At 37.2% G+C, this 27,160-nt stretch overlaps 1 protein-coding gene across 1 annotated transcript; it reads left to right on the top strand.

The window, feature by feature from the left end:
* fbxo30a (F-box protein 30a) lies at positions 1-27,160 on the top strand. The gene is made up of 3 exons (XM_039747523.1): positions 1-326; positions 19,319-21,429; positions 24,640-27,160. Exons 2-3 carry the CDS (start codon positions 19,339-19,341, stop codon positions 24,841-24,843), a joined length of 2,295 nt encoding a protein of 764 aa, XP_039603457.1. The 5' UTR covers positions 1-326; positions 19,319-19,338; the 3' UTR covers positions 24,844-27,160.

Genomic DNA, 27,160 nt, shown 5'->3' with positions numbered 1-27,160 from the left:
CTCGAGTTTTACGAAACTCCTCACACTTCCTTCCAAATATTTCACTCCTATCTCACCTTTGACCTCTGACCGACGCGTCATGACGTCATAGTTGAGCGTCGCGACCTTAAAAAATTAGCTCACACATTTCCAAAAAAAAAAAAAAAAAAAAGCAGCAAGCAGTCGCAGGTTTCCCGGTCAGAAAAAAACGAAGGAAACAAAGGCATCATACGAAATACAGCTAGAGTTGTCTGGATTGCTTAATCTGGTGAGTTTGCGACAACAGGCGGACACAGTTAGAGCAGGGAAGACGGAAAGCGAGCAGAGTGTATGCGGGAAGGTACGAGGTAAGTGTTCTAGGCGAGTTTTTCTTTTTCTACTATTTTTAAAAGTTTTGTGAATCATATTGTATTGTATGAAAAGCCACTAATATTTTATTTAAAAACGTTTTAAACACGATGGTATCAGTCGGGAAGCGACACAGAGTTCGCGCAGCTGGAACGACACCAGGCCGACCGGCTGTCTGGCTGGCTGTCTGACCGGCGCGATGATGTCGCAAAACTTTGTTTGCTCCGGCCTGACTTGCTTAAAATATACGCAGGAACGGTCAAGCGCAACATGCAGACCATTTCTTTGGACGTTTTGAAATTGTATTATTATGATTAATTAGTTAAAGAAGATTGTAAGAGTTTCCACAAGTCATCATTGTATACAATTGCCCCGGGAGTACTGTTGTAACTTAATGTGCAGAAAGGAAATTCCTTAAGCAAGATGTGGTACTTAATGGTTTCGTAAAAAAATTGCATGTTTGGTAGTGGACAGTGTTTGGACTACGAAAATATTTAGGTTTCACGCGTGCCTCCAAAGTTGCTTATGTGTTTTAGACTCGACGAATGTTTCACTTAAGTCCGATCAGCATAAACAGAAGGGCAGCTCGTTATGTAAATGAAAAGTGGCTTTTTGGGGCAGATCGTCAAAAGAGAAAAGAGCACGTCAAGCCAGGGAGAGGCGACGTGAGACGTTTAAGAGGGTATCAAATGATAGAAATGTGCGTGACTCATTTTTAGTTTCAGTGCGTTTTTCTACAAAGTATTGTGATTTCTGCTTTATGTACAGACGGTGTAAAATATAATTATGTGCACAAAGTTTATGTAAAGCTAAATGTACTCGGGTACAAATGTCTGTCAATCAACCAACCAAACCAAAAGAAACAGTGGGTTTAGATGTAGGGCCCTCCTCTTCTCTTGAGTCACAGTAGCCCTCGAACAAACAGTGTAAAGTTGATTTCTGAGTAGTTCTTGGTATCCAGATACACCCATTCATTAAACCCAACCTTTGTCCCGAGGCCCGTCTTTGACTTCTTTTCCGAATTAATTCCCTGCTTAATCAGAAGCTAATTCTTTTTGCTTTCGGACGGTTTCACTAGTTTGCCTGTGGTTTTAACATGTAATCTGCTTTTAGGAGAAAGGTTAAATTGTTTCCTTCTGTTTTCTTATAGCTGGCGTTTCGATTACGTACGATGCTTTTTGAAAGCATTTGACCCAATTTGTTTTATGTCAGACACATTTCAACAGTGTTTTATCTGAACACCATTATTAAGTTAACCCCGATAATGCACGTGAATACACACAGACACACAGGCACGCATATGTGTGTGTATAATATATCCATGCACATTTACTGAGTAAATATTTAGGAACATATGTACGCATGCTCATTTGTACAATCAACAAATCAGCCAATTGTGTGGAAGCAGTGCAGTGCTTAAAATCATGCATACAGTCCAGGTGCTTCAGATCATGTTCACATCAGATCACATGTGAACTCATTAAGTTTGACCTTGGCATGCTTGTTGGTGTCAGACAGGCTGGTCTGAGTAATGCAATAACTACTGATGATCAGGGGTTTTCATGGACAGAAGTCCACAGAGTTTACTCAGAATGGTGTAAGCAACAAAAAACATCCAGTGTGCAGCAGTTTTGTGGGCAGAAATTTGTTTTTGATGTTAGAGGTCTGTGTATGTGTTTGCATGTGAATGTAAATGTGTGTGTATGTATGGTTGTGTATAAATACTGTATATGTTTCATTATTTATTAAATAATGCATGCCTATTTAACAGATGCTTTCAAATCAATATATGTATAAGTAATAGAACCATAGAGGGTTTTTTTTAGCATACATCATGTGACTGTAGCTTAATAAAGAAATATTGTAGTAACTATTATATCATTTTAGCAGCTTTGTCAATTCCTGCTGACAAAAAGAAATGTTTAAACTGCTTCAGATTTGTTTACCTGCTTGGTACAGTCAGGTCCTACAGAAACATTTGTAACAGGCTAACATATCTGGATTTGAGTGTAGAAACTGCTAAACCATGAAGTTACTTATCTTGGTCCATTTATTTTTTTTTGTAAGTTTACTGCAGTTTTTTTTTTTTTGGATCATTGTGACAAAGAATTTCAGCTCAATTCACAGACAGAGAGGCATTCTTTTCCAGAATATACTTCTCTCTGTGATGGAGTGTCTTCCATTTGTGGACTACAAAAGCAGGTCAGAACTGTGTCAGCCACTCCACCTTGCTTGACTGTGCATAAGGTTATTTTACTTGTGGTTAGTGTTATGGTGTTGCCAAATATGAGTTGTTTTTTGTGGCTAAAAGGTCCATTTTAGGCAAATTCATCTATTTGACATTCTTCTAGAAATCAAGTGGATTGTCCTGTAGCTTTGGTAAATCTGAAATGAATAGTGCATAAGTTGTCACCCGAAATCCCCTCCAGTAAATTCTATTGGTGTTCAACATTTGTAGTAGTATTGTTGCAGCATAAACACAACATTAAAGTTTCATTGATGTTCTGTGGAGTTTGCCTAATGGATTGAAGGCAATTGACATTTACTTATGTTTATTTAGGGGGAGCTGGAATCCGCTTGCTATGGCAGCAACATAGTTTGTACTTTGCCTTTTTGTTCTGTCTCAAAAATGTAAATCTCGGAACTATACATATAGCCAAAGTATATTTAATGTATATAACCTATAAGAAATATCATACTTATGTTAATCTGTCTGTTATAACTTGCTGGGGTGTAGATTGGAACTATGGGAGGAAGCATTATATAGTTTAATGTTTGTGGTCAAAATAGTTACAGAATGTTTAGCATGATGAAGTTATTTTGCTCATAACAAATGTGCATTTTTCAGTTTTAATGGTGAGAATATTTTGTTTTGGTCTGAAATTTGTGGTAAAGTTTTCTTTGTCTGGATAAAGAAATCATTACCTTCCATCTAGTGTGTTTCTATATCTGCACTGAACATTTGGCATATTTAATTTTAATTGCAAAAATACATCTGTTGGTTTCATGCATTATGTATATTTTATGTACATTCTCAGTTATTTTTTTTCTCAAGAAATTTCATTGTTAATTAGTACCTTTTATGCTTTTGTTTATAGTCGGTGGGAGTCCAGTGGTTAGCAATGGTGTCTCATGGGCCTAGTGTCCTGAGTTAGTATCCCATGGCTTGTTGCCATCTTTGTGGGGTTTGCAAGTTTTCGGTCTGTGTTCCTGGATACTCTCCCACTGATTTTTCTGTATTGTGTTTCAATTGATTCAAAGAGTAGTATCTTGCTGGTTAGAAAGAACTGATAGACTGTCAGCATTGTAATTGTACATAGAATGTTAATGAGTCTGTAATGGGTGAAAGGCCATGTATGCTTGTTTAAATCTGACTGTTCAGAGCATTTGAGTCATAAATTCAGCATTTGAGCAAAGAAAACAAATTTAGTTTTGGAGACTTGGGTACTACCAGCTAATACCAAAAAAAAAAACAAAAAACTGATTGCATCATGCAAAACATGCTTCTCCTATCCTAAATTGTGTTCTGGATTATGATGACTTGCTTATTATGTAGTGTGTCATTTTTTTTTTCTTCTCCATTGAAAAGGTGATACTGGAATGTTATTTTGCAAAAGAACGGAAAAACAGCTTTGTTTAGTTAACAAATGCATATCTTCCTTTTTACATTAATTTGGAACAACAGATATGAATATCAACCCAATACTTTCTAAGAGTGTTGTACAAACAAATATAAAGAGTAAATATTTTGCACCTTTTAAAGGCCAAGAACAAGAGATTATTTATTTATTTATTTATTTTTTTTTTTTTGGGATGTTTAGCTTTAGCGGCCTATACAAATGACTCTTTTAAAGAATCCTGAACACTTTTAGTTCTTTCTGTCTTAGTGTTCCTTTATTCAGTTTCTTAAATGTGTCATTTTGAAATTTTCTTTACCCTAAAAGTTATGCCATAGATAGGTACTGCATTTGTGTCTTGCTTTGTTTGTCATAAAGGTGTTGAATGATGACTTTGGATGTTTTTGATTTATGACTGTGTAACACATTTACTATCAAAGGGGAAAATTGGTTTGATGATTGATACAAAGCAGTGAGGCTTGAAAATGTCAATAGCACTTTACTGTCCTAAATGGTCCATGTTTAAGGTCAGCTTCCTTTCAAGGAAAAAAAAAAAACTGTAAATGTGAAAACATTAAATGCAAGGATTGTTCAATAATAGGTTTCACACTTCAGAAACACATCTGCAGGAAACTAGCTAGCAATACTTTACACCAGACTGGCAGCTGCAAGTGAGTTTGAGTTGCATCAACTAGAGTAGTGAATGCTTTAATTCTGTTTTTTTTGTATGTAATTATAAAATGCTGCTCCGAGCAGATAAGGCACTTACAGCTCTCATTAAGTAGATTTTTTTTGTTTGTTTTGGAAAACAATATATTTATGAGTCAAAGTTGGATATAGGATTAGAAATGCCTAAGAAGTGAAGTGTATGTTGTAAGCAGATTTATTGCACTACACCTGACGTGGAGTAACTTGTCATCAGCACACCTATTATATCTGAAGATTATAGTTTCCTAATCAGAAGTGCTGCTTCTGAGAAATTGTTGTATTGAAGAGGTGGCAGGTGTTTGCTTTTTCAGTGTATAACCTTGATTTACTGCCAGACTAGTTTGTTTTATGGTTGAAGCAGGAGGGAGACACCTTTTTTCACTCTTTAGGTTCAGGATTGTGGATTTGTTTTCAAAGTGGCAAGAATGAGTATTTTTAGGTGTAGACTACCACAGTGGTGCAATGGTTAATGTTGCCATATTGCATTTCCGGGTTTGATTCCCAGCTATCTATTTCTATCTATTCTATTTGTGTTGGGGTTTTTCTCTACATTCTCTGATTTACACCCCTAATTCTAAAAGACATACAGTATGCAGGTTGATTGGTAATCTCCATGAAGTCAGCCATGAGTATTTTATATATGTGTAAGTAAAATTTCTGGAGACCGCTTCTGTTTACGATGAACTATCTACAGTCAACTTCTCATAAAAAACTATAATAGATATGTAAATGTGGGTCACCTGTGGAGAGAGCACATTGAACATTTTAAAAATAAACATATGCAGATGCAAGGGAAAAATCAGATTATATACTGGCATTCAACAGCATCAATGGAAGAAAGGTAAATGTGAATGATATGTTGTTGCAGGTGCTGTTTGTGCTCTCTGTTATTTAGTGTTACTGCAGTAGTGTAGGAATTGATGATAAGCTTGAAAGAACTGGCAGCTACGTTCATGAAAATATGAACTGAAAAATATTCATTTGAAGTAAACGGTATGACACATTCTGTCAGAAGAGCTGATAACAAAGAACTAAGGAGCAGTTAAGCTCCCTCATTACCTAATTTGCTGAGATTTAGGTTGATGAGAAATTTCTCTGTGGTATCCAGAAATATTATTTGTAGGTATCTAAAAAATATAGAATTTTAGGCCATTAAAGAACTTTCCAAAATTCAGCTTTAATGAAGCAGTGGAAGAAATTAATTTTTAGGAACTACCCATACTAAACAGTGGCTAAAGCAAGCATGGTTGATTTGAATCTATGCTCCAGCCATTGAACAAGAATTATTCTTTGATCAAAAATATCTATGTATTTGTGAGCAGTGGATGCAATTTTCTCAATTAGTAATGTAAAGATTGACAATCCAGAGGTTGAACCTGGCCTTTTTTAGCTTCAGTTTTACATTTACATTTACTTACTTGGCTGACGCCTTTATCCAAGGTAACTTACATTTATGGTACAGTTAATTACATTTCTTGTTGATTTTCTAGTTGGAGTACAGGCAGGTGAATTGACTTGCTCATGATCACACAGTTTCAGTAGTGTAATTTGAACCCACAGCCTCAGGGTTTGAAGTCTTATCAAAGACTGACATTTATAAGAGTCAAGTAACTTCTATGTGTTTTTGTGCTAGTAGAGTAGACTGATCAAAAGATTGTAGTAAATTACTTGAGGGGGTTTAAATAATGTGCATTGCATTTAGCTAAGTTTAATTTGAGAAGTTCAGTTTTCAACTGTTTGTGTAGAGTGCATTATATTAAAATTAATATTTTTGTGCTAGTCTAGCGTGCATTCCTTTGTGGCAGGTACACTTGTTTTCTAAAGAAGTTTGTTTCATTTGGTTGACTTTCATCTCATTTCATCAGAGACATTTTTTCAAAATCAGATCTGCTTTGAATTTCATTGTGCATTTGAGAAGAAAGCAGGTGCTGGCTAGGAATGTAATGCACAGAGAAGTTGCTTTTCATCACAACTGTCTGTATTATAGTCTTAATAATAGCAGTAACATTTGGAGAAACGCATAGAAATATTAAATTTTATTTCTTCCACTAGATACCCCAAAGAGTATTTTGTGTGTAAAGCAGATCATTACATGTCAGCTTGAGTCTGACTTGGGCATAACCATAATATGTACATTAATACAGATAATAATGTTACAGATGCACCAATTGTCCCACTATTGGTATCAGCTGAAAATACAACAAGATGCTTCAGTTTTATTGGCTGAGTTTTAGAGAAAAAGCTGAATTTTTTTTAGCCAGTTATTTCTAGGGATGCACTGATATGGGAATTTTGGGCAGATGCCAATATCCGGTAATGTCTGTGTACTTGTCTGCTGATGCCAATATACATATTTATAAGATACAGAGAAAAATGAGACTTGATCTGTCTGGACAAGAATTACAGACAAACTGAACATTTATTTGTATAACAATTTTGCACACTACATTCAATCTTTAAAGACAAATGATATCTGCCACATTTGGCTGGCTACCTGTTGGTTATATGGGAAACAGTTTTGCAGGTTGTTGCTTTAAATAACACTTTTCTCTTTCTTTTTGATGGAACAAATAAAACAAATTCAACAATAATCGAAAAAATTAGAACTGAAAAAATGGTAAAATGTACAATGACAATGAAATAAGCAATACCATTTTGGCTGGCTATCCGATCCTTTTGTTTTACAGTCTGCAGTATTAAATACTAATTAATAGATTTATTCCTTCAAAAAGAAAGAAAAAAAGTATCTATCCATCCATTATCCAACCCACTATATCCTAACGATATGGTCACGGGGGGTCTGCTGGAGCCAACCCAGCCAACACAGGGCGCAAGGCAGGAAACAAACCCTGGACAGGGCGCCAGCCCACCGTAGGGCACCCACACACCAAGCACACACTAAGGACAATTCAGGATTGCCAATGCACCTAACCTGCATGTATTTGGACTGTGGGAGGAAACGGGAGCACCTGGAGGAAACCCATGCAGACACGGGGAGAACATGCAAACTCCACGCAGGGAGGACCCAGGAAGCGAACCTGAGTCTCCTAACTGCGAGGCACCAGCGCTACCCACTGTGCCACCGTGCCGCCCAAATCTAACCAGTCTATAATTTTAAACAGATAAGTGTACAATGGTAAAGAAATAAATAACTTTTTTTCTGAAGGCTTATCATTCTTTTCTATTTTTTAAGCATGATGGGTAGGTTTTTCTTAACGAACAAGAGCATCTCTGCCTTCTCGCAGGAAATTCTGTTTCTCTTTTCGTTGATCACATTAGAAGCCAAACTGCATAATCTCTCGCTGTCCACGCTAGTACATGGGGCTGACAGGAACTTGAGGGCTACTTTGGTAATGGTTGGAAACCGACTCCAGTTGTTGTTCCAGTATTTCAGTGGATTTTCATTCCTCGGGATTGGTGCTTCTGAAAGAAATCCCTGCACCTGCCTAGTAGCATACATTCATATACAGCATTATATTCTGTGTCATCTTTCATATCTAAAATTTAGATCTGCATTTTGGCTTTTACCAGGGCTGTCAGATTAAGATTAGAATCCTTACAATAAAAATAGTATATGGCATTTGAATTGAATGCATGTCTGTATTGTATTTGCTGTTCTTTGAAAACATTTTATTAATATTTTTGCTTTTCATTGTAGATCATGATCTGCTTACAAGTTGCTCATTATTGCTTAAGAGACTCGGGTGAAAACATTGGCTTCCATGAATGTGATTGGCTCTCCCACAAAAAGCAACACAAAGTGAAATAAGACACGCAATGCAGTGGCACTTCCTAACGATTATGTTCAAAAGAAAAACAAACAAAATTGTCAGTGTTTGCTTAAACAAAGTAAATGCAGTCATTTTTGACTTTTTTTTCCTAGCGGCCAGAGGACCTTATATCCCTGTGTCTATTTTTTATAGTAAACTAGCAAAATACCCGCGCTTCGTAGAGGAGAAGTAGTGTGTTAAAGAAGTTATGAAAAAGAAAAGAAAACATTTTAAAAATAACGTAACATGATTGTCAATGTAATTGTTTTGTCAATGTTATGAGTGTTGCTGTCATATATATACACTCACCTAAAGGATTATTAGGAACACCATACTAATACGGTGTTTGACCCCCTTTCGCCTTCAGAACTGCCTTAATTCTACGTGGCATTGATTCAACAAGGTGCTGAAAGCATTCTTTAGAAATGTTGGCCCATATTGATAGGATAGCATCTTGCAGTTGATGGAGATTTGTGGGATGCACATCCAGGGCACGAAGCTCCCGTTCCACCACATCCCAAAGATGCTCTATTGGGTTGAGATCTGGTGACTGTGGGGGCCATTTTAGTACAGTGAACTCATTGTCATGTTCAAGAAACCAATTTGAAATGATTCGAGCTTTGTGACATGGTGCATTATCCTGCTGGAAGCAGCCATCAGAGGATGGGTACATGGTGGTCATGAAGGGATGGACATGGTCAGAAACAATGCTCAGGTAGCCCGTGGCATTTAAACGATGCCCAATTGGCACTAAGGGGCCTAAAGTGTGCCAAGAAAACATCCCCCACACCATTACACCACCACCACCAGCCTGCACAGTGGTAACAAGGCATGATGGATCCATGTTGTCATTCTGTTTACGCCAAATTCTGACTCTACCATTTGAATGTCTCAACAGAAATCGAGACTCATCAGACCAGGCAACATTTTTCCAGTCTTCAACTGTCCAATTTTGGTGAGCTTGTGCAAATTGTAGCCTCTTTTTCCTATTTTTAGTGGAGATGAGTGGTACCCGGTGGGGTCTTCTGCTGTTGTAGCCCATCCGCCTCAAGGTTGTGCGTGTTGTGGCTTCACAAATGCTTTGCTGCATATCTCGGTTGTAACGAGTGGTAATTTCAGTCAAAGTTGCTCTTCTATCAGCTTGAATCAGTCGGCCCATTCTCCTCTGACCTCTAGCATCAACAAGGCATTTTCACCACAGGACTGCCGCATACTGGATGTTTTTCCCTTTTCACACCATTCTTTGTAAACCCTAGAAATGGATGTGCATGAAAATCCCAGTAACTGTGTAGATTGTGAAATACTCAGACCGGCCCGTCTGGCACCAACAACCATGCCACGCTCAAAATTGCTTAAATCGCCTTTTTTTTTTTCCCCATTCTGACATTCAGTTTGGAGTTCAGGAGATTGTCTTGACCAGGACCACACCCCTAAATGCATTGAAGCAACTGTCATGTGATTGGTTGATTAGATAATTGCATTAATGAGAAATTGAACAGGAGTTCCTAATAATCCTTTAGGTGAGTGTGTATATATATATATATATATATATATATATATATATCTCAAAATCTCCGCGCTTCGCAGCAACAAAGTACTGCTTTTAAATTTTTATTAAGAAGAAAGAACCTTTTTAAACTGAGGGAAAATATACCAATAACTATTTGTTAAGGATCTCTTTGTATACCACGTTGTCAGTTCGGCACTCCGGTTGTAATATGACCAAGCTGTGCGAGCTCACTCTTGAGAATGCAACGTATAGTTGTCCAGGGGAAAAGTAATCTTGCCTCAAATCAATGGCAACCTTTTGTAGGGTCTGTCCCTCAGACTTATTACTTGTCATTGTGAAGCAGAGCCTTACTGGAAATTGGAGGCATTTGAATTGAAATGGGAGATCAGAGGGTATAACAGGGATGCGAGGAATACATTCAGAGTGTGAAGAAACTCTAGAGACAGCGTGTGTATTAACTTGTGGATTTTTCTGTGAGTATTTGGTGGCAGCGTGGACGGTTGCTTCCGCAAGACCGCGTTAGCTGTGGAGCTCAGCTCGGAGCATATTCTTTTCCTACCTTGTCAATTGTGTAATGCGTTTTTTGAACAGGTTTGATTGATAGAAGTGATCACTCGTACTGCGTTCAGTCAGTTCACGTGAGCTGTTCTCTTGTGTGATGTTGCGATGTCCACGGCTTTATTTAATGTTAGCTAAGACCCAGCACTTAATTTTTTCGCTACAGCAATTTTAACTCCGTTACAAAGTGATCCAAAGTCTCGTTTATACCTCGTGTCTTCACATTAAACTTGTATCTCGCGGATATGGTATCCGTCGTAGGCATGACAAACGGCAGCGGGAGCGTGTCTATAAACATAATTGAAACTTACGGTTTACACCGTGCTTTGTTTCCGCAGTAGCTGCACTTATGAATATGCTTGCATGCGTTTTTTCTTCAGCGGTCTTTGGAGCTCTTCCTTGTTTTCTATGTACTGTGTTCACAGTCGGTTCACGTGATTACATGGGAGGCGTGATGATGCGACACGCAACTCCGCCTCCCACGGCCATCGAGCTGCAGTCTATTACAGTATATGGATAAAAATATGTTCCAGTTATGACCATTACGCATAGAATTTCGAAATGAAACCTGCCCAACTTTTGTAAGTAAGCTGTAAGGAATGAGCCTGCCAAATTTCAGCCTTCTACCTACACGGGAAGTTGGAGAATTAGTGATGAGTCAGTCAGTCAGTCAGTGAGCGCTTTGCCTTTTATTAGTATAGATAAACTGCAGCATAGTGACCTTTTACGTGTTTTACAAATGAAACAAGTGTATTAAATGTTACTTTGTGGTGGTCTTTTAAGCATTTTGTATATTATAATCAATTATTTAGCAGACAGCATTTTTAAAAATAACAAAAAAAAAAAAGTAAAATGAGTTTAAGTGTTTATTTATGAAACTGTTTAGTTAACACGCACAGAACAAAAAAATATGAAGCAAAGAAGCATAGGCTATAGTTGGCTCAGTCGCTTTATGAAAACTAGCGATCTTTAAAATGGGTGTGTTTAACACAGAAAATGCAGACCGTTTAACTAATGACTAATAACAATCCCACAATTGTGTCCAGCACGTCTTAAGTAACATGAAGCCAAAGTTAGTGCGAAGTGAAACCAACAACCGCTCTTTTACATTCGATTGCCGTTTTTCTTTCTCGCCTTCCAAGATTTTTTTATATATTTTAATTATGTTAGAATAGTGATATTTGCTCCGACAGCCCAAGATATTTACTTAAAACAATGTTGTAAAGATCTCCACAGAGATTTTTTTTTTTTTTTAAGCTCTGTTGTCCTCTGGCTGTTTTCCCGAGGCATCAATGTGTTCTCTTCAAGAATTTCGTTGTACATTTCGAAGATTGTGCATGCCATCTCGTCGTTTATATTGGCCCTTTTCTGTTGTGGACAAAATATCTGTGATTCACTTGTTTGCATTTCGTTTGATGTAAATTCAATCTGAGCTTGCAGCATTTTGAGTGCCAGTGATTTTACATCTGCACCAAAATAGCGGTCTTTGTATCTCGGGTCTACAATAGTGGCAGCACAGTTCATGGGTTCTGTGTATATCTTAATGAAAAGATTGTTTATAGCCTCCAAGAGAGAGCTTTTACTGGTTTTGACTCCAAAGTCAGTATGAGTGCTTTTAGTCAACAGTCGTTTTAAAGCATTAACTGAAGGAATTAAAGCCATATTTCTTTTGTCAGTTGTTCAAATGGAGCAAGGAGTGTGATTATGTTCTCGATCAAACCCCACTGATTAGGTGTTAGAGTTGCAGGTAGCTCGGAGGCATAAACCCCAATGGCTCTTTTCTGCTCCAGCAAGCTTTGCAGCATATAGAATGTGCTGTTCCATCTAGCCGAAACGTTTTGTTGAAGCATTTTCGGCTACATACCAAGTTCGGTTTATACAGTTGTGAGACGTGAGTTGGCTAATTGTGAATGCTTAAAGTGACCGACTATTTTTCTGCAGATCGCTATTGTATCCGAGACGTTGTCCTGGGATAGTACACCGTCGTTCACGGCAAGCTGTAAAGTATGAGCCATACATTGCAAACTTGGGATCCCGCATTCCTCCATAGCCTTTGCAACGTCACGTGTGTTGTCTCGTAATAATACCATTTGAACATCCTCTTGACTATTTTCCATGTTTCAAGCATTCTTTAAAATGCCACAGAGAGTGCAGCACCTGTGTGTGATCCAGAGCATTCTTGGGTGTGCAAGATTGCTTTCTGCAATTTAAGCTTGTGGTCAATCCACTGAGCAGTTAAACTAAGCATACTAATAGCACTCATATCAGATGTCCATATATCAATGGGAAAGCTTATGGCTGTGACATCTTTAGCAAGGAGTTTGTGCACATGACTTTCCACAATCTTATGTAACTTTGGAAGCGCTATGTCAGAAAAATAACAGCAACTGGGTATCTGGTATTGGGGCTCAAGATGCTCAAGCAGCCTTCGAAATCCCATATCTTCTACAACAGAAAATGGCTGATGGTCCAGAGCAATAAATTCCATCACCTTTGCAGTAATTGTTTGAGCTTTAGGGTTATCTTATCAAATTTTGATTTTTCAAGTAACTGATCAACACGTTGAGCAACTGCAGTTTTTGATTTTGTGCACGGTGGTGCAGGATTCTCCTCTTTTGCTCTGAGGAATTCTGTATATTTGTCAGGATGGCATGTCTTTAAGTATGTAATTAAGTTGGTGGTATTGAAATTTCGAACTTTGGTCCCTCCGCGCAAAACATTAGTCGAACAAATGCTGCAAATGGCATATTTTATGTCACTCTCACTCACTTTGAAAAACTTCCATACTGCAGACATTTTCGCACAGTAGCCCAGCGTCGCCTAAACGTCTGGCACATCCGGAACACAGTGAATGCGTCATCAATATCAGTTCGAATTATCTGTCCAATTTAGTCATCTGTCCGATGCCGATAAAATTATTTTAACTCCTTATCTGCCGATACAGATATAAATCGATTATCGTGCATCCCTAGTTATTTCCTTGGTAAAAAAACATTTCCCACAATGTTTCAGCAAGAAAACTTAGCAGTTAAAAAATGTCTGGTGTGGGCTTACTTTAGTGTTTGTGCAGATGACACTACAAATGCTATCTGCAAGCTCTGTACTGTGAAAAATTCACAAGGAGTGAATATTAGTAAAAACTACAATACGACAAATCTGATTGCTCATCATAAGGCAAGAACATGACAAGTTTCTGAGAAGCAGATCTGCTTCAGTCAAGGACTGAAGTTCCAGTGCTGGCCAAAGATAGAAGAACTCCGTCAATAGAACAAGCATTTGATAGTCGAAAAAAATTCAATCAAGATGGTGCAAAAGCTCAAAATATTACTCAGAAAGCAATAGATTTCATCACACTTGACTATCAACCTTTCTCTGTAGTTAAAGACATTGGGTTTAAGCGATTTTAATAGCACACCTGTTTGTGGTGATTGTTATTATATGAAGCTCAGCAGGTTTTGTTTTCTGTGTTGTTTTCTTGCAGAAACTGTACAGCCATAAACGGGCAAGCGTATTAGATACAGGTGGTTGGTTCAAATGCAGCTTCTCAGTTTGACAAGTTTAACAAGATCCTTCAAGAAGCAGTCCTGCATCACAGAGGGCAAGTGTGTCCAGACAGGAATTTGTTGACTACCTAACAGAGCCCGCCATTTCTGGACACAAGAAGCCACTTGTTTACTGGGGAACTTATCAAAGTCATCACCTTGCACTGACACAGTTGGTGAGAAAGTACCTGTCAGCACCCAGTACCAGCATAGACAGTGAAAGACTATTTAGTTCTGCATCTCTTGTAATAGATGAACAATGAGAAAGCTGAGATGCTCTTTTTTTATCAAGAATAACTTGCACCATACTAGGTAGTCTGTGTCTAAAGCAGTTACTGTATAAGGCAAGAAAAATAAATAGAAGTATGTTAAATTTAATGGTTATGGTAAAATGTTTGTTATTAATTTCAACTAGAGTAGTTATGGAAAATGTGTAACTGAGAGCATTTAAGCTATAAAATGTATAACTTGATGACTGCATTTTCTTTAAATTAATGTTAATGTGGCTTATACTATATTGAAGTGACTGTCCATTGACTTAAAATGAGAACAGTTAAGTTATAAAATTATTTAACTCAGACTGTTTATTTATATGGCAAGAGTTGGTATCCTTTTCATATCAGAAAATAAATGCACTTTTTTATACCTAGTGAGTATCATGTATTGCACTTTAACAAGTCCATTTATCCAGTGTCAGCAGAACCACCAAACAATCAGTATTGCCATAAATATCAGGCTTTTTTCCCCTTTTCCCTCTTTCAAACAATTGGCTGTCAATATCAGCCACAAATTTTTATATCGGTGCACCACTAATAATAAAACAGAATTCCAAGCCTGAGTCACTCTCTGGGTTAACGACAATGAAGTTAAAGTGCTTGATATGCTGCCATGTGTTTGTTTTTAAATGGTGTTATTAGGTTTATGAATGGCAGGTACATTTCTCAAATGCACATTTGAAAACCTAGGCATTAATCAGTGCATTTACCATACACTGTGACTGAAATAACAATGCATTTCCACATTTTAATAAATAAGTAAAAACTTAACTTGTCCCACTTTCTGGATTGTAAATATCACAAAGCTTGAAGGAGGGTAATTTTCATTGTTTTTTTCACATCATGCATGTAGTCAGTTAATGTTTAAAGCTAAATGGAAGTTGCATTTCAAATAGAACAGTGTGTAAGCTGTATATGTTTTGACCACTCTACCTCCCTCTTCCTCATTTCGGAGTTTATATAGTAAGCTGCTAATTTTGTTGAGTTGTTTATTTTCAGATCAGTTCTATCATTTACAAATAATTTTAATTTCCAGTAGTGCAGAACAAAACGTCTTGAGATCAGCGAAAATGTAAAAATGTTTGGGAACTTGGCCAAACTCCATGAAATGCATTGAAGTCAATGGGAAATAAGACAACATCTTTCGAGTGGATTATGATTATGCAGTTGTCTTTTATGTGTACCTAATGGCTAGCAAAACCTTCTTCCATGCTGGACTGATGATGGTGGACAAAATTATGATTTGACCTGTCAGACAGCTGTGTTGACCACTGCACCACCATGTTTCCCTGATATAAAATGAATAATGTAAGCAGGCTTGCTTCCACACAGATTAGATAGCAGGTACCAAAAGTACCATTTTGGACTTGGGCAGGTTACTGGCTTGGGCAGATTTGTGGCAGATGAAATATAATGCAAGTAAATGTAAAGTATTCCATGTAGGAAGTAAAAATGTTAGGTTTGAATACACAATGGGAGGTCTAAAAATTGAAAGTACACCTTATGAGAAGGATTTAGGAGTTGTAGTAGACTTGACACTATCAACTGCGAGACAATATTCAGAATCCATTAAGAAGACTAGCAGAGTGTTAGGGTATATAGTAAGATATGTAGAGTACAAGTCTAGGGAGGTTAAGCTCAATCTTTATAACACACTGGTGAGGCTTCATCTAGAGCAATGCTTCCCAAACTCGGTATTGGGGACCCGCTATGGCTTCAGGTTTTTGTTCCAACCAGATTCATAATCAATAACACCTGAAAGCACTGATCTCATTTAATTAGCTGGTATTTTTTTCTCTTGTTTTACATTCAGAAAAACACAGTAGCATGATTTTACATTTACAAGACATTTAGAAATATTTCTGCTTTTGCTATAGATTTAAATGCTTAACTCTCTTTTGTTGATTTTATTATGTTTTGCCATTTCTCTGTGCAGTTTTCCCCCTTCGTTGTATCTTATTAATAACAATAACAATAACAGGCAAACACTGAATAATCAAAGACTGCACCTACTTTAGCATCAGACCCACTAATTAGTAAATAATGGATTAACTAAACAATTAGAACACCTGGAAAAGTAGAGTGAAAATGAAGATGAAAATATTGCTAAAAAGAAAAAAAAAACATTATTCCTATATAACTGCTTGGTACATTTTTGTATTATATACACACACACACAATTTTTTTTTTTAAACCAAACCTAGTTTTCTAATTTCTGTATTTTTCCCAAAACACAGAACTTGGGAAATAACAGTTCACTTAATTCGCCTAGGAGTTTAATTAAAAACAGAAGCTGGTTGGAACAAATACCTGCAGTCACAGTGGATCCCCAGGACTGAGTCTGGGAAGCACTAATCTAGAGCACTGGGTACAGTTTTTGGCCTTCCTCTTTTCCTCTTACCTGGCAGCACCATCCTTAACATCCTTATCCAAATATACCCAGCATCTCCTCTGCACATGTCCAAACCAATACAATCTTGCCTTTCTGACTTTGTCTCCCAACCATCAAAACCTGAGCTGATCCTCTAATGTACTCATTTCTAAGGCTGTCCATCCTTGTCACAACCAGTGCAAACCTTAACATCTTTAACTCTGCCACCTCAAGCTCTGTTTCCAGTTTTCTTGTTCAGTGCCACCATCTCCAACCCATATAACATAGCTTGTCTCACTGCTGTCTTGTAGACCTTCCTTTTCACTCTCGCTGGTACCTGTTTGTCACATATCACTCCTGACACTCTTCTCCACCCACTCCACCCAGCCTGCACTCTCTTCTTCACCTCTTGTGGCTTTTTGTGTTGTGTTGTTTGCATGGTTTATTTTATGTGGATTTACACCTGTTGTAATGTTTTCAACAAAACCATTTATCATAATACGGGCGCCGCATTGTTGCAGGACAAAGGGAATTCTGCACGACAACGAGTATAGGCGAAGTGCACAGGCACCAAATACCAGTACAGTGATCCCTCGCTATATCGCGCTTCGACTTTCGCGGCTTCACTCCATCGCGGATTTTAAATGTAAGCATATCTAAATATATATCACAGATTTTTCGCTGGTTCGCAGATTTCTGCGGACAATGGGTCTTTTAATTTATGGTACATGCTTCCTCAGTTTGTTTGCCCAGTTGATTTCATACAAGGGACGCTATTGGTGGATGACTTAGAAGCTACCCAATCGACTTAGAAGCTACGTATTAACTAAAACTCCTCAATAATATACGATATGCATCCTGTGTGGTGCTTGATTGTTTGCTTTTCTCTGTCTCTCTCAGTCTCTCTGAGCCTGACGGAGGAGGTGTGAGCAGAGGGGCTGTTTGCACAGAGGCTGTTTGCCTAGAGGATACAGACACTCCTCTAAAAAATCGCGGTGCTTCGGCATACTTAAAAGCCCAAAAGCACGTATTGATTTTTTGATTGTTTGCTTTTCACTAGTGCTGCTCTCTCTCTGTCTGACGTTCTCTGCTCCTGACACGCATTCTTTGAAGAGGAAGATATGTTTGCATTCTTTTGATTGTGTAATCTTTAATCTCGGTCTTGTCATGGAGCACAGTTTACATGGAGCACTTTTGACTAAAGGGTGTTATTTCATGTCTAGAGGGCTCTAATAATGTTAACAGTGTGGGAGAGTTTATAAGTGCTTAAAATATATAAAAATAACCATACAAACATATGGTTTCTTTTTCACAGATTTTCACCTATCGCGGGGGGTTGTGGAACGCAACCCCCGCGATCGAGGAGGGATTACTGTAATGCATTAGCTCAGCTGTCGATGACACATTGCAAAAATTCTTATTTTATCTTGCTGTTCCTTATTGTTTTCTAATACTGTCGTATTTTGGAAAACAAGTTATTTCTTTTATAAATTTTGAAACCCAGTAGCAGATGTTGTACAAACTAAAAATTTTAATTTTATAACATTAGATTTAACAAGTAAAAAAATACTGTCTACATTGGTTTTTATTTCTGTCTTAGCTGTCGGCTGGTCTGCAAAATATTTCTCCTATTTTTGCCAGTCCGCAAGTGGAAAAAGGTTGAAGAATGCTGCTCTAAATTATTCTGATTTTAGTCTGTTCCAAGGGGTGAACTTCTCAAGGGTTAGTTTCTATCTTGCTGTTTTTGCTCCTGGAATATGTTTAAGCCCTAATACAGCCAGGGTAAAAAATGAATGGGTCATTTATCAGCAAAATATAGTAAATCAGATCTGTTTTTTGCTTTCCTGAACAGGATTTTCTTCTTGCTAATGGGTAAGTCGGCTTCACTGCTTACTGAGCAACTACCACAAATAGTTTCTTTCATCTTCTCACTGTGACTGCCTCCTGCTGCTTCCAGTAAGCCCTGTATTTCAGGTAGTTCTGCACCCCAGTAATACACCTGCATAGGTGACACTATCTTTTCATGACATTCTGATGAGTCTCTGTTTATTTTATTTTCATTGTAGTAGTATTGTCAAATGAATTGGAGAATAGTGAAATTCTTACTATAACGTCTGACCAGCATGCCACATGTCGCCTCTCTCCGGTGCCATGATAACACCAGAACCCACAATTTATTGTGATGTAGTTGGGTCTGTGATTTTAAAACTAAAATTGCTTTGTTGGTTCTGGCCCCACCTCTAGGGGAAAATAACCATTAAACATCAGTTATATTTCTTTAAAGTTAATTACAGAACATATCTTATAACAAAATACTGAATATAATAACTAAAAAGGTGTCTGTTAATGTTTGTTCCATAGACCATTCACTCAAAAATATCTACAATTACGGAAGACACACAAACAGACATGAAATGTTACATGCCTTGTTAAAATAAGATACAACACTTGTGTATATATAAAAGTTGTCTGTCTTGGAGACTATAATAGAAAGTATTTCTTATTTGAGTAAGTTCTATTTACTAAATAGAAATGTAAGGTCCTAGGCTTCATTTTGTCTCTATATTATGTAAAGCATTGTTTTATTTAATTATAAGTTAACATATTTAAAAAGATGGAAAATATGTTTATATCTTTCAGGTCCTGAGAACCCCATCAAGATGGAAGAACAGCATATTCACTGTTTGAATTGTGTGAGCAGACGCTGCATGGCAAGGCCAGAGACAGGGGTCTCCTGTGAGCTAATTGGCTGCCCCTTGGTGTGTGGAGCTATTTTTCATTCCTGCAAAATAGATGAACATCGACTTTTGTGCCCACTAGAGAGAGTGCCTTGTTTGAATAGTGACTTTGGGTGTCCTTTTTTAATTGCTCGTAACAAACTTGCTGAACACCTTTCACTCTGTCCAGCCAGTGTAGTGTGTTGTACAATGGAATGGAACCGATGGCCAGTGAGTTATGCAGACCAGAAATCTTACGAAAACTTGAGTAAGGAAGTTGATGAAGTTGAACAACTTGACATGGCTTTAGCACTGCAGGATCAGCGCATGTTACTTGAATCTCTTAAAGTTGCAACCATGGTGTCCAAAACCGCAGAGAAGCAATCTGGAATTACAGAAAAAACAACTGTAACAACAAGTATACCAGAAGAAAAATCTTCCAATGGATTAATTGCTATGGATGAAGAATCATATAATGAACTTTACCTTGCAACAGTTGAGACTACTAGAAGCTTAGCAGCAGCTCTGGATATCTTGAGCAATGCAACCAAGGACATGGACCTCATAAACGGTACTTTTTCAGGTGATCATTCTGAAAGGAATGGACAGGTCCTAGTTAGTGAGATGAAGGATTTAAATGTGCAGATTGTTGAAATGAAAGACTCTGTTGATGATAATGAAGCTGAGCTTGGAGCCGTTGGAGGAGAAGAACATAAAATTGTAATGGAAAGCTTGAATGAAAAGTTTTCCTGGTCGGAACATAATGGATTTGTCAACATTTTGGGGGATTTAGATGAAGAGCAAATAGTTAATTCAGTGGACATGGTAAATGACAAAGTTTCATTTTGTAATGGTTTTCACAATGTAGGTAGACAGCAAGATTCTGATCATGATGAAATGGATTTGGATACTACAATTGGAAGAAATGCTGAGATGAAAGGATCTTGGGAATTGCAAGAACCAGACAAGCAAATAATGCCTTTGTATTCCATACCATTGGATCTGCAGCAAATCTCAGAATCTCATGTATCACCGGTTTCTGAAGGGCAGCAGAATTTTGGTGTTCTGCATCATTCTTCTGATTTTAGTGATCGTAGAATAGATCGCAAACTGCACAGTCTTCAGGTGTTAAGAAGTTTGGGCGTTTTTAATGGTCACAGATTATTACTTGCTGATCCTTTTTCTTTTCGTGCTAAAATGGAAGACAAAGCTGTGGACACATCTGATTTGGAGGTTGCAGAGGACCCTATGGGTCTTCATGGGATCGATCTTATCACTGCTGCCTTATTATTTTGCCTGGGTGACTCTCCTGGAGGACGAGGGATTTCTGACAGCCGATTTGTAGATGGGTATCGAATTGATTTTGGAACACAGACCTTCTCGTTTCCTTCAGCAATTTTAGCTACAAACACTATGGTTGGTGAAATAGCATCAGCTTCAGCCTGTGATCATGCAAATCCTCAATTATCAAACCCAAGCCCTTTCCAGACATTACGGCTGGACCTTGTTCTGGAATGTGTGGCTCGCTACCAAACAAAACAACGCTCCATGTTTACCTTTGTTTGTGGGCAGTTATTTAGGAGAGATGAGTTTTCATCTCATTTTAAAAATGTACATGGTGATATACATGCTGGCTTGAATGGCTGGATGGAACATAGGTGTCCACTTGCTTACTATGGATGCACCTATTCACAAAGGAGGTTTTGCCCTTCTGTTCAGGGTTCAAAAGTTATCCATGATCGGCACTTAAGATCATTTGGGGTTCAGCCCCGGGTTTTTAAACCATTGACTGAATCTATTTATATTAATTTTCAATTTGGATCTCGGTACGATTATCTTAGCACACTACCTTTTGAAGTTTTACAACACATTGCTGGGTTTCTTGATGGCTTTAGCTTATGCCAGCTGTCAAGAGTGTCCCGATTGATGAGAGATGTCTGTGCCAGTTTGCTCCAGGTTCGTGGAATGGTGATTCTTTTGTGGGAAAAACGTCAGTATTCAAACTCCACCTCATCTTGGCAGATAAAAAATAAGGTAGGTGATTTGGTTTTAATGTACTGTAGATCCCGGAATACAGGCCGACCCGGTATATTAGCTGAACCCCTTCTCTACCTACTAAATTACATGTATTTGCCGATGACCGGTATTTAAGCCGACCCCCTTCTCCAAGCAAAATTTTCTAAATTTCCTTTAAAAGTGTCTCTTCGGGTATATTTATAATGTTTATCGGCGAGAATTTGAGACTGCCTGCATTTTTGATATATAATATAATGTGCATAATTTTACCAAAACACCAATAATTTTTCTAATGTACTAACCAAAAAGTTATAAAAAGTGCCAAGCCTACTTCGATTAAGCTAGGAGCATGGCGGCAAGCATGGTCGCAGCGGCTCAGGGCTCTCCTTTTCAGTGCACTTTTTTGATGTTTTTGTACTTTTTTTTTTGTCCTTGTTTGTGTACGATCGGTTTGGCGAACATCCGCTACACCATTCAAAACCTTATAGACATCGGTGTCCAGAGCCAGACATCTGTTTCGAGTGTTTTTCATCACACGCACAACATCCCAGACAACATAGCGGATTGTTGTCTGGTCTAGGAGACAACACAGACGGGGGAGGGAAAGAAAGCAGAAGCGGGTCCGCAGATCCGCCGTTATGCTAAAGCTAAAAAACAACCATACAAGCCCTATACAGAACTTTTTGCACAGAAGGAGCTGCTTTTAATCTCATTGTAGATGTGTATAGTGACAATAAAAGGCATTCTATTCTAGAAACAATTTCATACTGTACTCACCCTTTATTTTGACATCTTTGGGCTGCAGTAAGGGAGGAGATATTTTCACACAATGTCCATCTTCGTTTCGATTGTGATCGCTTACTTTTACCTTCTCTTCCTTCCTTAGCAATTATGTGTCTTGCTTGCATGGTCTTAATGAATTATATATATAGGTAAATCACTTCAATGACGGAAATTACATCCACAAACACATGTATCTGGGCTCCGACTGACGCTACTAATGCTCTCGGTTGTCAAAAATCTAGGACGAAGTTCTCGGCTTATATAACGGGATCTACGGTATTTGTTGTTTTCTTAAAGTCACTACATAAATGAAACAATGTAAAAGTATTAATTTATTTTTTTGCATTCTTTTGCTTGTGTAGTGATTATGTATTTTATTTTCATTGCTTCATCAACTCAGTCAAAATGCAGAATTATCTGAAGTAGAAAAAGTTAAATGTTTGGTATGCTTTAAAAATTTTTTTTACGGTTCATTTTAATCTATTTCATGTTAATCTCACATAAAGAAGTCAGATACCTTACAAAAATCCTATTAATTGTCATTATCTAATATATCTAGGACTTAAAATGGACTTAAAATGTTGATGAAACTCTGTCTATAGTCATGTTAAGTTTAATATTGATCCATGTTTTCCAACCACCAATTTAGTTTCTGCTGAAGCACATGGTTGGTATCATAATCTGTTAAAAGTTTTCATTGATAATCTACTACAATTGGAAAATCTTGAATCCATTTATGATCACTCGGTTCAGTCGCCATTTCCTACTTTTGATTAATGAAATGTTGGATTTCCTTGCACATTTCATTAAAAAAGGTTGAGTATGACTCCTCCTCAATGCAACCACCTTACCTCTTTGCGGTATGGAAGGATATGGTAACATTATGCTCGCTCAGCAAGACATCAAACTGACAGTGGTTAGGTCTTTTGTGCGGATGGAATTCACTATTTTGATATTACTTAACATGGGCTGTTTTAAATGATTTTCTGCATAATGATTCCTGATGTACAATACAATGAAATGAGCGCAAATCTTTACATCTTCATGATTTCACTTTTTCCTTAGAATTTGGCAACAAGCCCAGTTTTTTTTCCCCCACACATATTGACTGTGTAAAGACTATAATTTGCATAGTCTTTAAAGATTCCTTTATTGGAATTAATGAAAATCTGATGCATTAAATTTTAGTTTTTAATTATAGGAGGTAAATATCAGTTAGACAGTCTAATATAAATATATATACAGTAATCCCTCACTATATCGCGCTTCGACTTTCGCGGCTTCACTCTATCGCGGATTTTAAATGTAAGCACATCTAAATATATATCACGGATTTTTCTGGTTCGCTTTCTGGACAATGGGTCTTTTAATTTAGGTTACATGCTTCCTCAGTTTGATTGCCCAGTTAATTTCATACAAGGGACACTATTGGCGGATGGCTTAGAAGCTACCCAATCAGAGCATGTATTACATATTAACTAAAACTCCTCAATGCTAAAAGATGTGCTTCCCGCGTGGCGCTTGTTTTGTTTGCTTTTCTCTGTCTCTCTCACTCTCTCTGCCTGACGAGGGGGTGTGAGCAGAGGGGGCTGTTTACACAGTGGCTGTTTGCCTAGAAGATAGGACGCTCCTCTACAAAATGCCGCTTTTTCACGGTGCTTCTGTATACTTAAAAGTACGTATTGATTTTTTGATTGTTTGCTTTTCTTAGCGAGCGCTTTCTCTGACATTATCTGCTCTTCACGGTGCTCCTTTGAAGATAAGAATAATGAAGTAATGAAGCACAGTTTAAACGTTTGACTAAAGGGTGTTATTTCATGTCTAGAGGGCTCTAATAATGTTAACAGTGTGGGAGAGTTTATAAGGGCTTAAAATATATAAAAATAACCATACAAACATATGGTTTCTACTTCGCGGAAATTCATTTATCGCGGCAGAGTCTGGAACGGATTAACCGCGATAAACGAGGGTTGACTGTAGATCGTAATGTTAATGTGCATCTCCTAAATTATGTGTGAGAAACATGTAAACTACACAGTGTTACTCATACTGTTTGTGTCTGTTAATAATGAAGAATATGTTTCAGTCATGGCTGGACACTTTTGTGTAGAATCTGTACGTTATCTATCTATATGATGTTTTCTCTGGCCTTTTTCAGCTATCCTAACAATGAGTGCCTTAGATTAAGTACTGACTCCCAGGTAACTTTGTCTGTGTTAGTATAGTCTGAAGTGGCCAGGTATCTTGACTGGCACTTGGTGCTTATGCAGTAGGGTGTAACACCGCAATGCTGAATTATCTCAAAAAATTATAAAATAGTTGTTACTTGTTTACTGCAACTAAACTACTAGCTTAAAACTAAACATTGATGTTCATAAGATATGTATAATTTATAGTCCTAAGTAGTCTATTACTGTTTACTGACAGTGTTATTTTTGCTTCCAGGTGTGGAAATTCAGTACTGCTTTTGGCACTGTGAATGAGTGGAAATTTGCCAATATTGCCAATATGGCAGATCATCTGAAAAAGTGCAAGTTTAACACTGTGGAGAAGAGGGAAGAGGCAATTCCCTTGCCATGTATGTGTGTAACAAGAGAACTCACAAAAGAGGGGCGTTCACTACGCTCTGTTCTAAAGCCAGTCCTCTAGAACTGTAGGCTTTTTTAATTGTACCAACTTGAAAGAAACTGAAGCACTCAAAACCACTCTGACACTTTACCAATGTATTGCGGATATCTTCTGTATGTCAGATCTGATTTGTCACTGTGTACATAAAATGTTTAGATGTTGAATTTATTTTTTATATAAAAATTATAATATTGTGCTGCATCGAAGTTAATAACCGGCGCCTTAATTGATATGTAATGACCCTGAACTTGCTGGACATGGTAAGTTGTTGTTGTTTATTATTATTATTTATACATCAGTTTATTTTCTCAGCGGGATTATGATGTGTATGAGAAATTGGTTTTCTTGCATGGTTCATTCAGAAATTTGTGCCCTCTTAAGAGGGTAACCTAAACCAAAAAAACCATGAATACCACAGCTAAATTTAACATTTACTTTTGGGTCCTAACTAAAACAACAGTCAGCAAAGAGATCCCCAAGAAGGTATAAATTGCATGTTGCTTTTTTTTTTTCTTCCCTCCAATCAACAAGTCAAGTTTCATACCAAATTTGTTTTTATGTGAAATTTTGCCATCAAAACGTATTTACTGGTATACGGCTTGTGACAGTAATCATTTTTGTGCACCAGAACAATGCATGCTTTCCCTTTGTTTGAACTTGTTTTGCAATATCTTCACCTTGTAAAGAAATTTAAATACTTTTTAGACTGTGCACAAACAATTTTATTTAGATACAGTATATTTTAAGACACAATGCTAGTGCATTAGGCAGTGTCATCTTTAGCACTTTATTTTTGATTCAGAATATTTGTGTCAGGATATTTCTGCATTTCTAATATTTATCACACTAAGGGGAGCAACATTTTTATTCCTAATGTTTTACATATTTGTCACTCATTTCTAAATGATTATGTTTACAGAAATTAAAGAAGAATTAGTATATGCTTACAAACTTGTCTGACTTGTAGAATCTGCGAGTTTTACTTGTGTTGCTTTGGTTCTTGCATCTCTACAGAGATAGCAAGATGACAGAGCAACCACCTGTAAGATTAAAGTTTTCATTGAAAAAGGTTTCTCCCCTATGCACAGAATGTTTGCAATAATATTGAAGAAAGGGCTTTTACAGTGTTTCACATTGTTGTTGTGTATGGACTGTGTGTTTTGTAGTTTACAATTATGAGACCTACGAACAAGACTGTGCTGTTTCAGAAAGCTTCCTTATTTTGAGCACTGTAAACAAAAAAAAGACAGTCCTATATCATCACACTTTTTATTTATTAAAAATAATATCATAAATGAGAAAGTGATTATAAGTAGACAAGCTGTTTTATAATGAACAATATATGTGGCCGACTCATTGTGTTATTGAGGACTAACAAGTCCCTGTTTGAGTTGTCATTAGAATATACTTTTAATAAATATTCTTTAATGAAAACAGCCTACCAGGTAAGGACCGTTTACAAAAGTTCCACTCATCTGTCTTAACTAATTCTGTGCAATACAACAATGTAATATTTACTATATATTCTTTTCTGCATGGATTTCTTTATATTGATATATTAGTAGCATTGTAATTGATTAAAATACAACACATGACTGCTTGCACATTAATGAGTTGCACCATTGAAGCCAAATCAGTGGGTGAAAAGACGCTCATATTGGTATGCATCCATCCATGAGAAATGGTCTCTAGAGTCTGGATGACATACTTGTACTTTTCTGGTTTAAAGATGAAAATCCAAAGAGATAAAAGTAATGTCTGGTGGTTACTTTTTTCAGTGCAAAAATATGTGAACACACTTCCATAATAAACCTTAAATATATATTATCCTTAGAAATAATGGTCACTTATTACACCAGCAGACATACATCATAATCCTGGCCATAAAAGCATGTGTAAAATGAATAACACCATGTTTTTTTTCCATAAAAGGAATAAGATGTGTGGATTTTTTATATACAGTGTATGGTTAATGAACTCTAAAGAAACACAAATTACACATACTGTATTTTTGCTGCTCATACTAATCTTGATAGTTAATTGTTAACAGTGAGAATTTTTCTTTCATATTCTGTTAAATATCTTGTGAATCCTTTTTCAATTTATAGAGTGTATGAATTAATGCTTGATTGTATCAATATATTGAGAGTGTAAAACTAGCTTCCTGGAGAGATGTTTCAGTCAATTTTAAACCTCTAGTTTATGGTGCTTTTCATAGTAGATCCAGGTACTAGTAACCAATAATGCAGCACAATTCTTGTTTAAGTGTTAGCTTTACTAAAACTGCATAATTCTGGCTAATGGGAACTATGTTATATCCCATTCTTCTACACATATA

This window comes from Polypterus senegalus, chromosome 3 (assembly GCF_016835505.1).
Source record: "Polypterus senegalus isolate Bchr_013 chromosome 3, ASM1683550v1, whole genome shotgun sequence".
Lineage (NCBI taxonomy): Eukaryota > Metazoa > Chordata > Cladistia > Polypteriformes > Polypteridae > Polypterus > Polypterus senegalus.
This window is presented reverse-complemented; position numbering and strand designations above follow the sequence as displayed.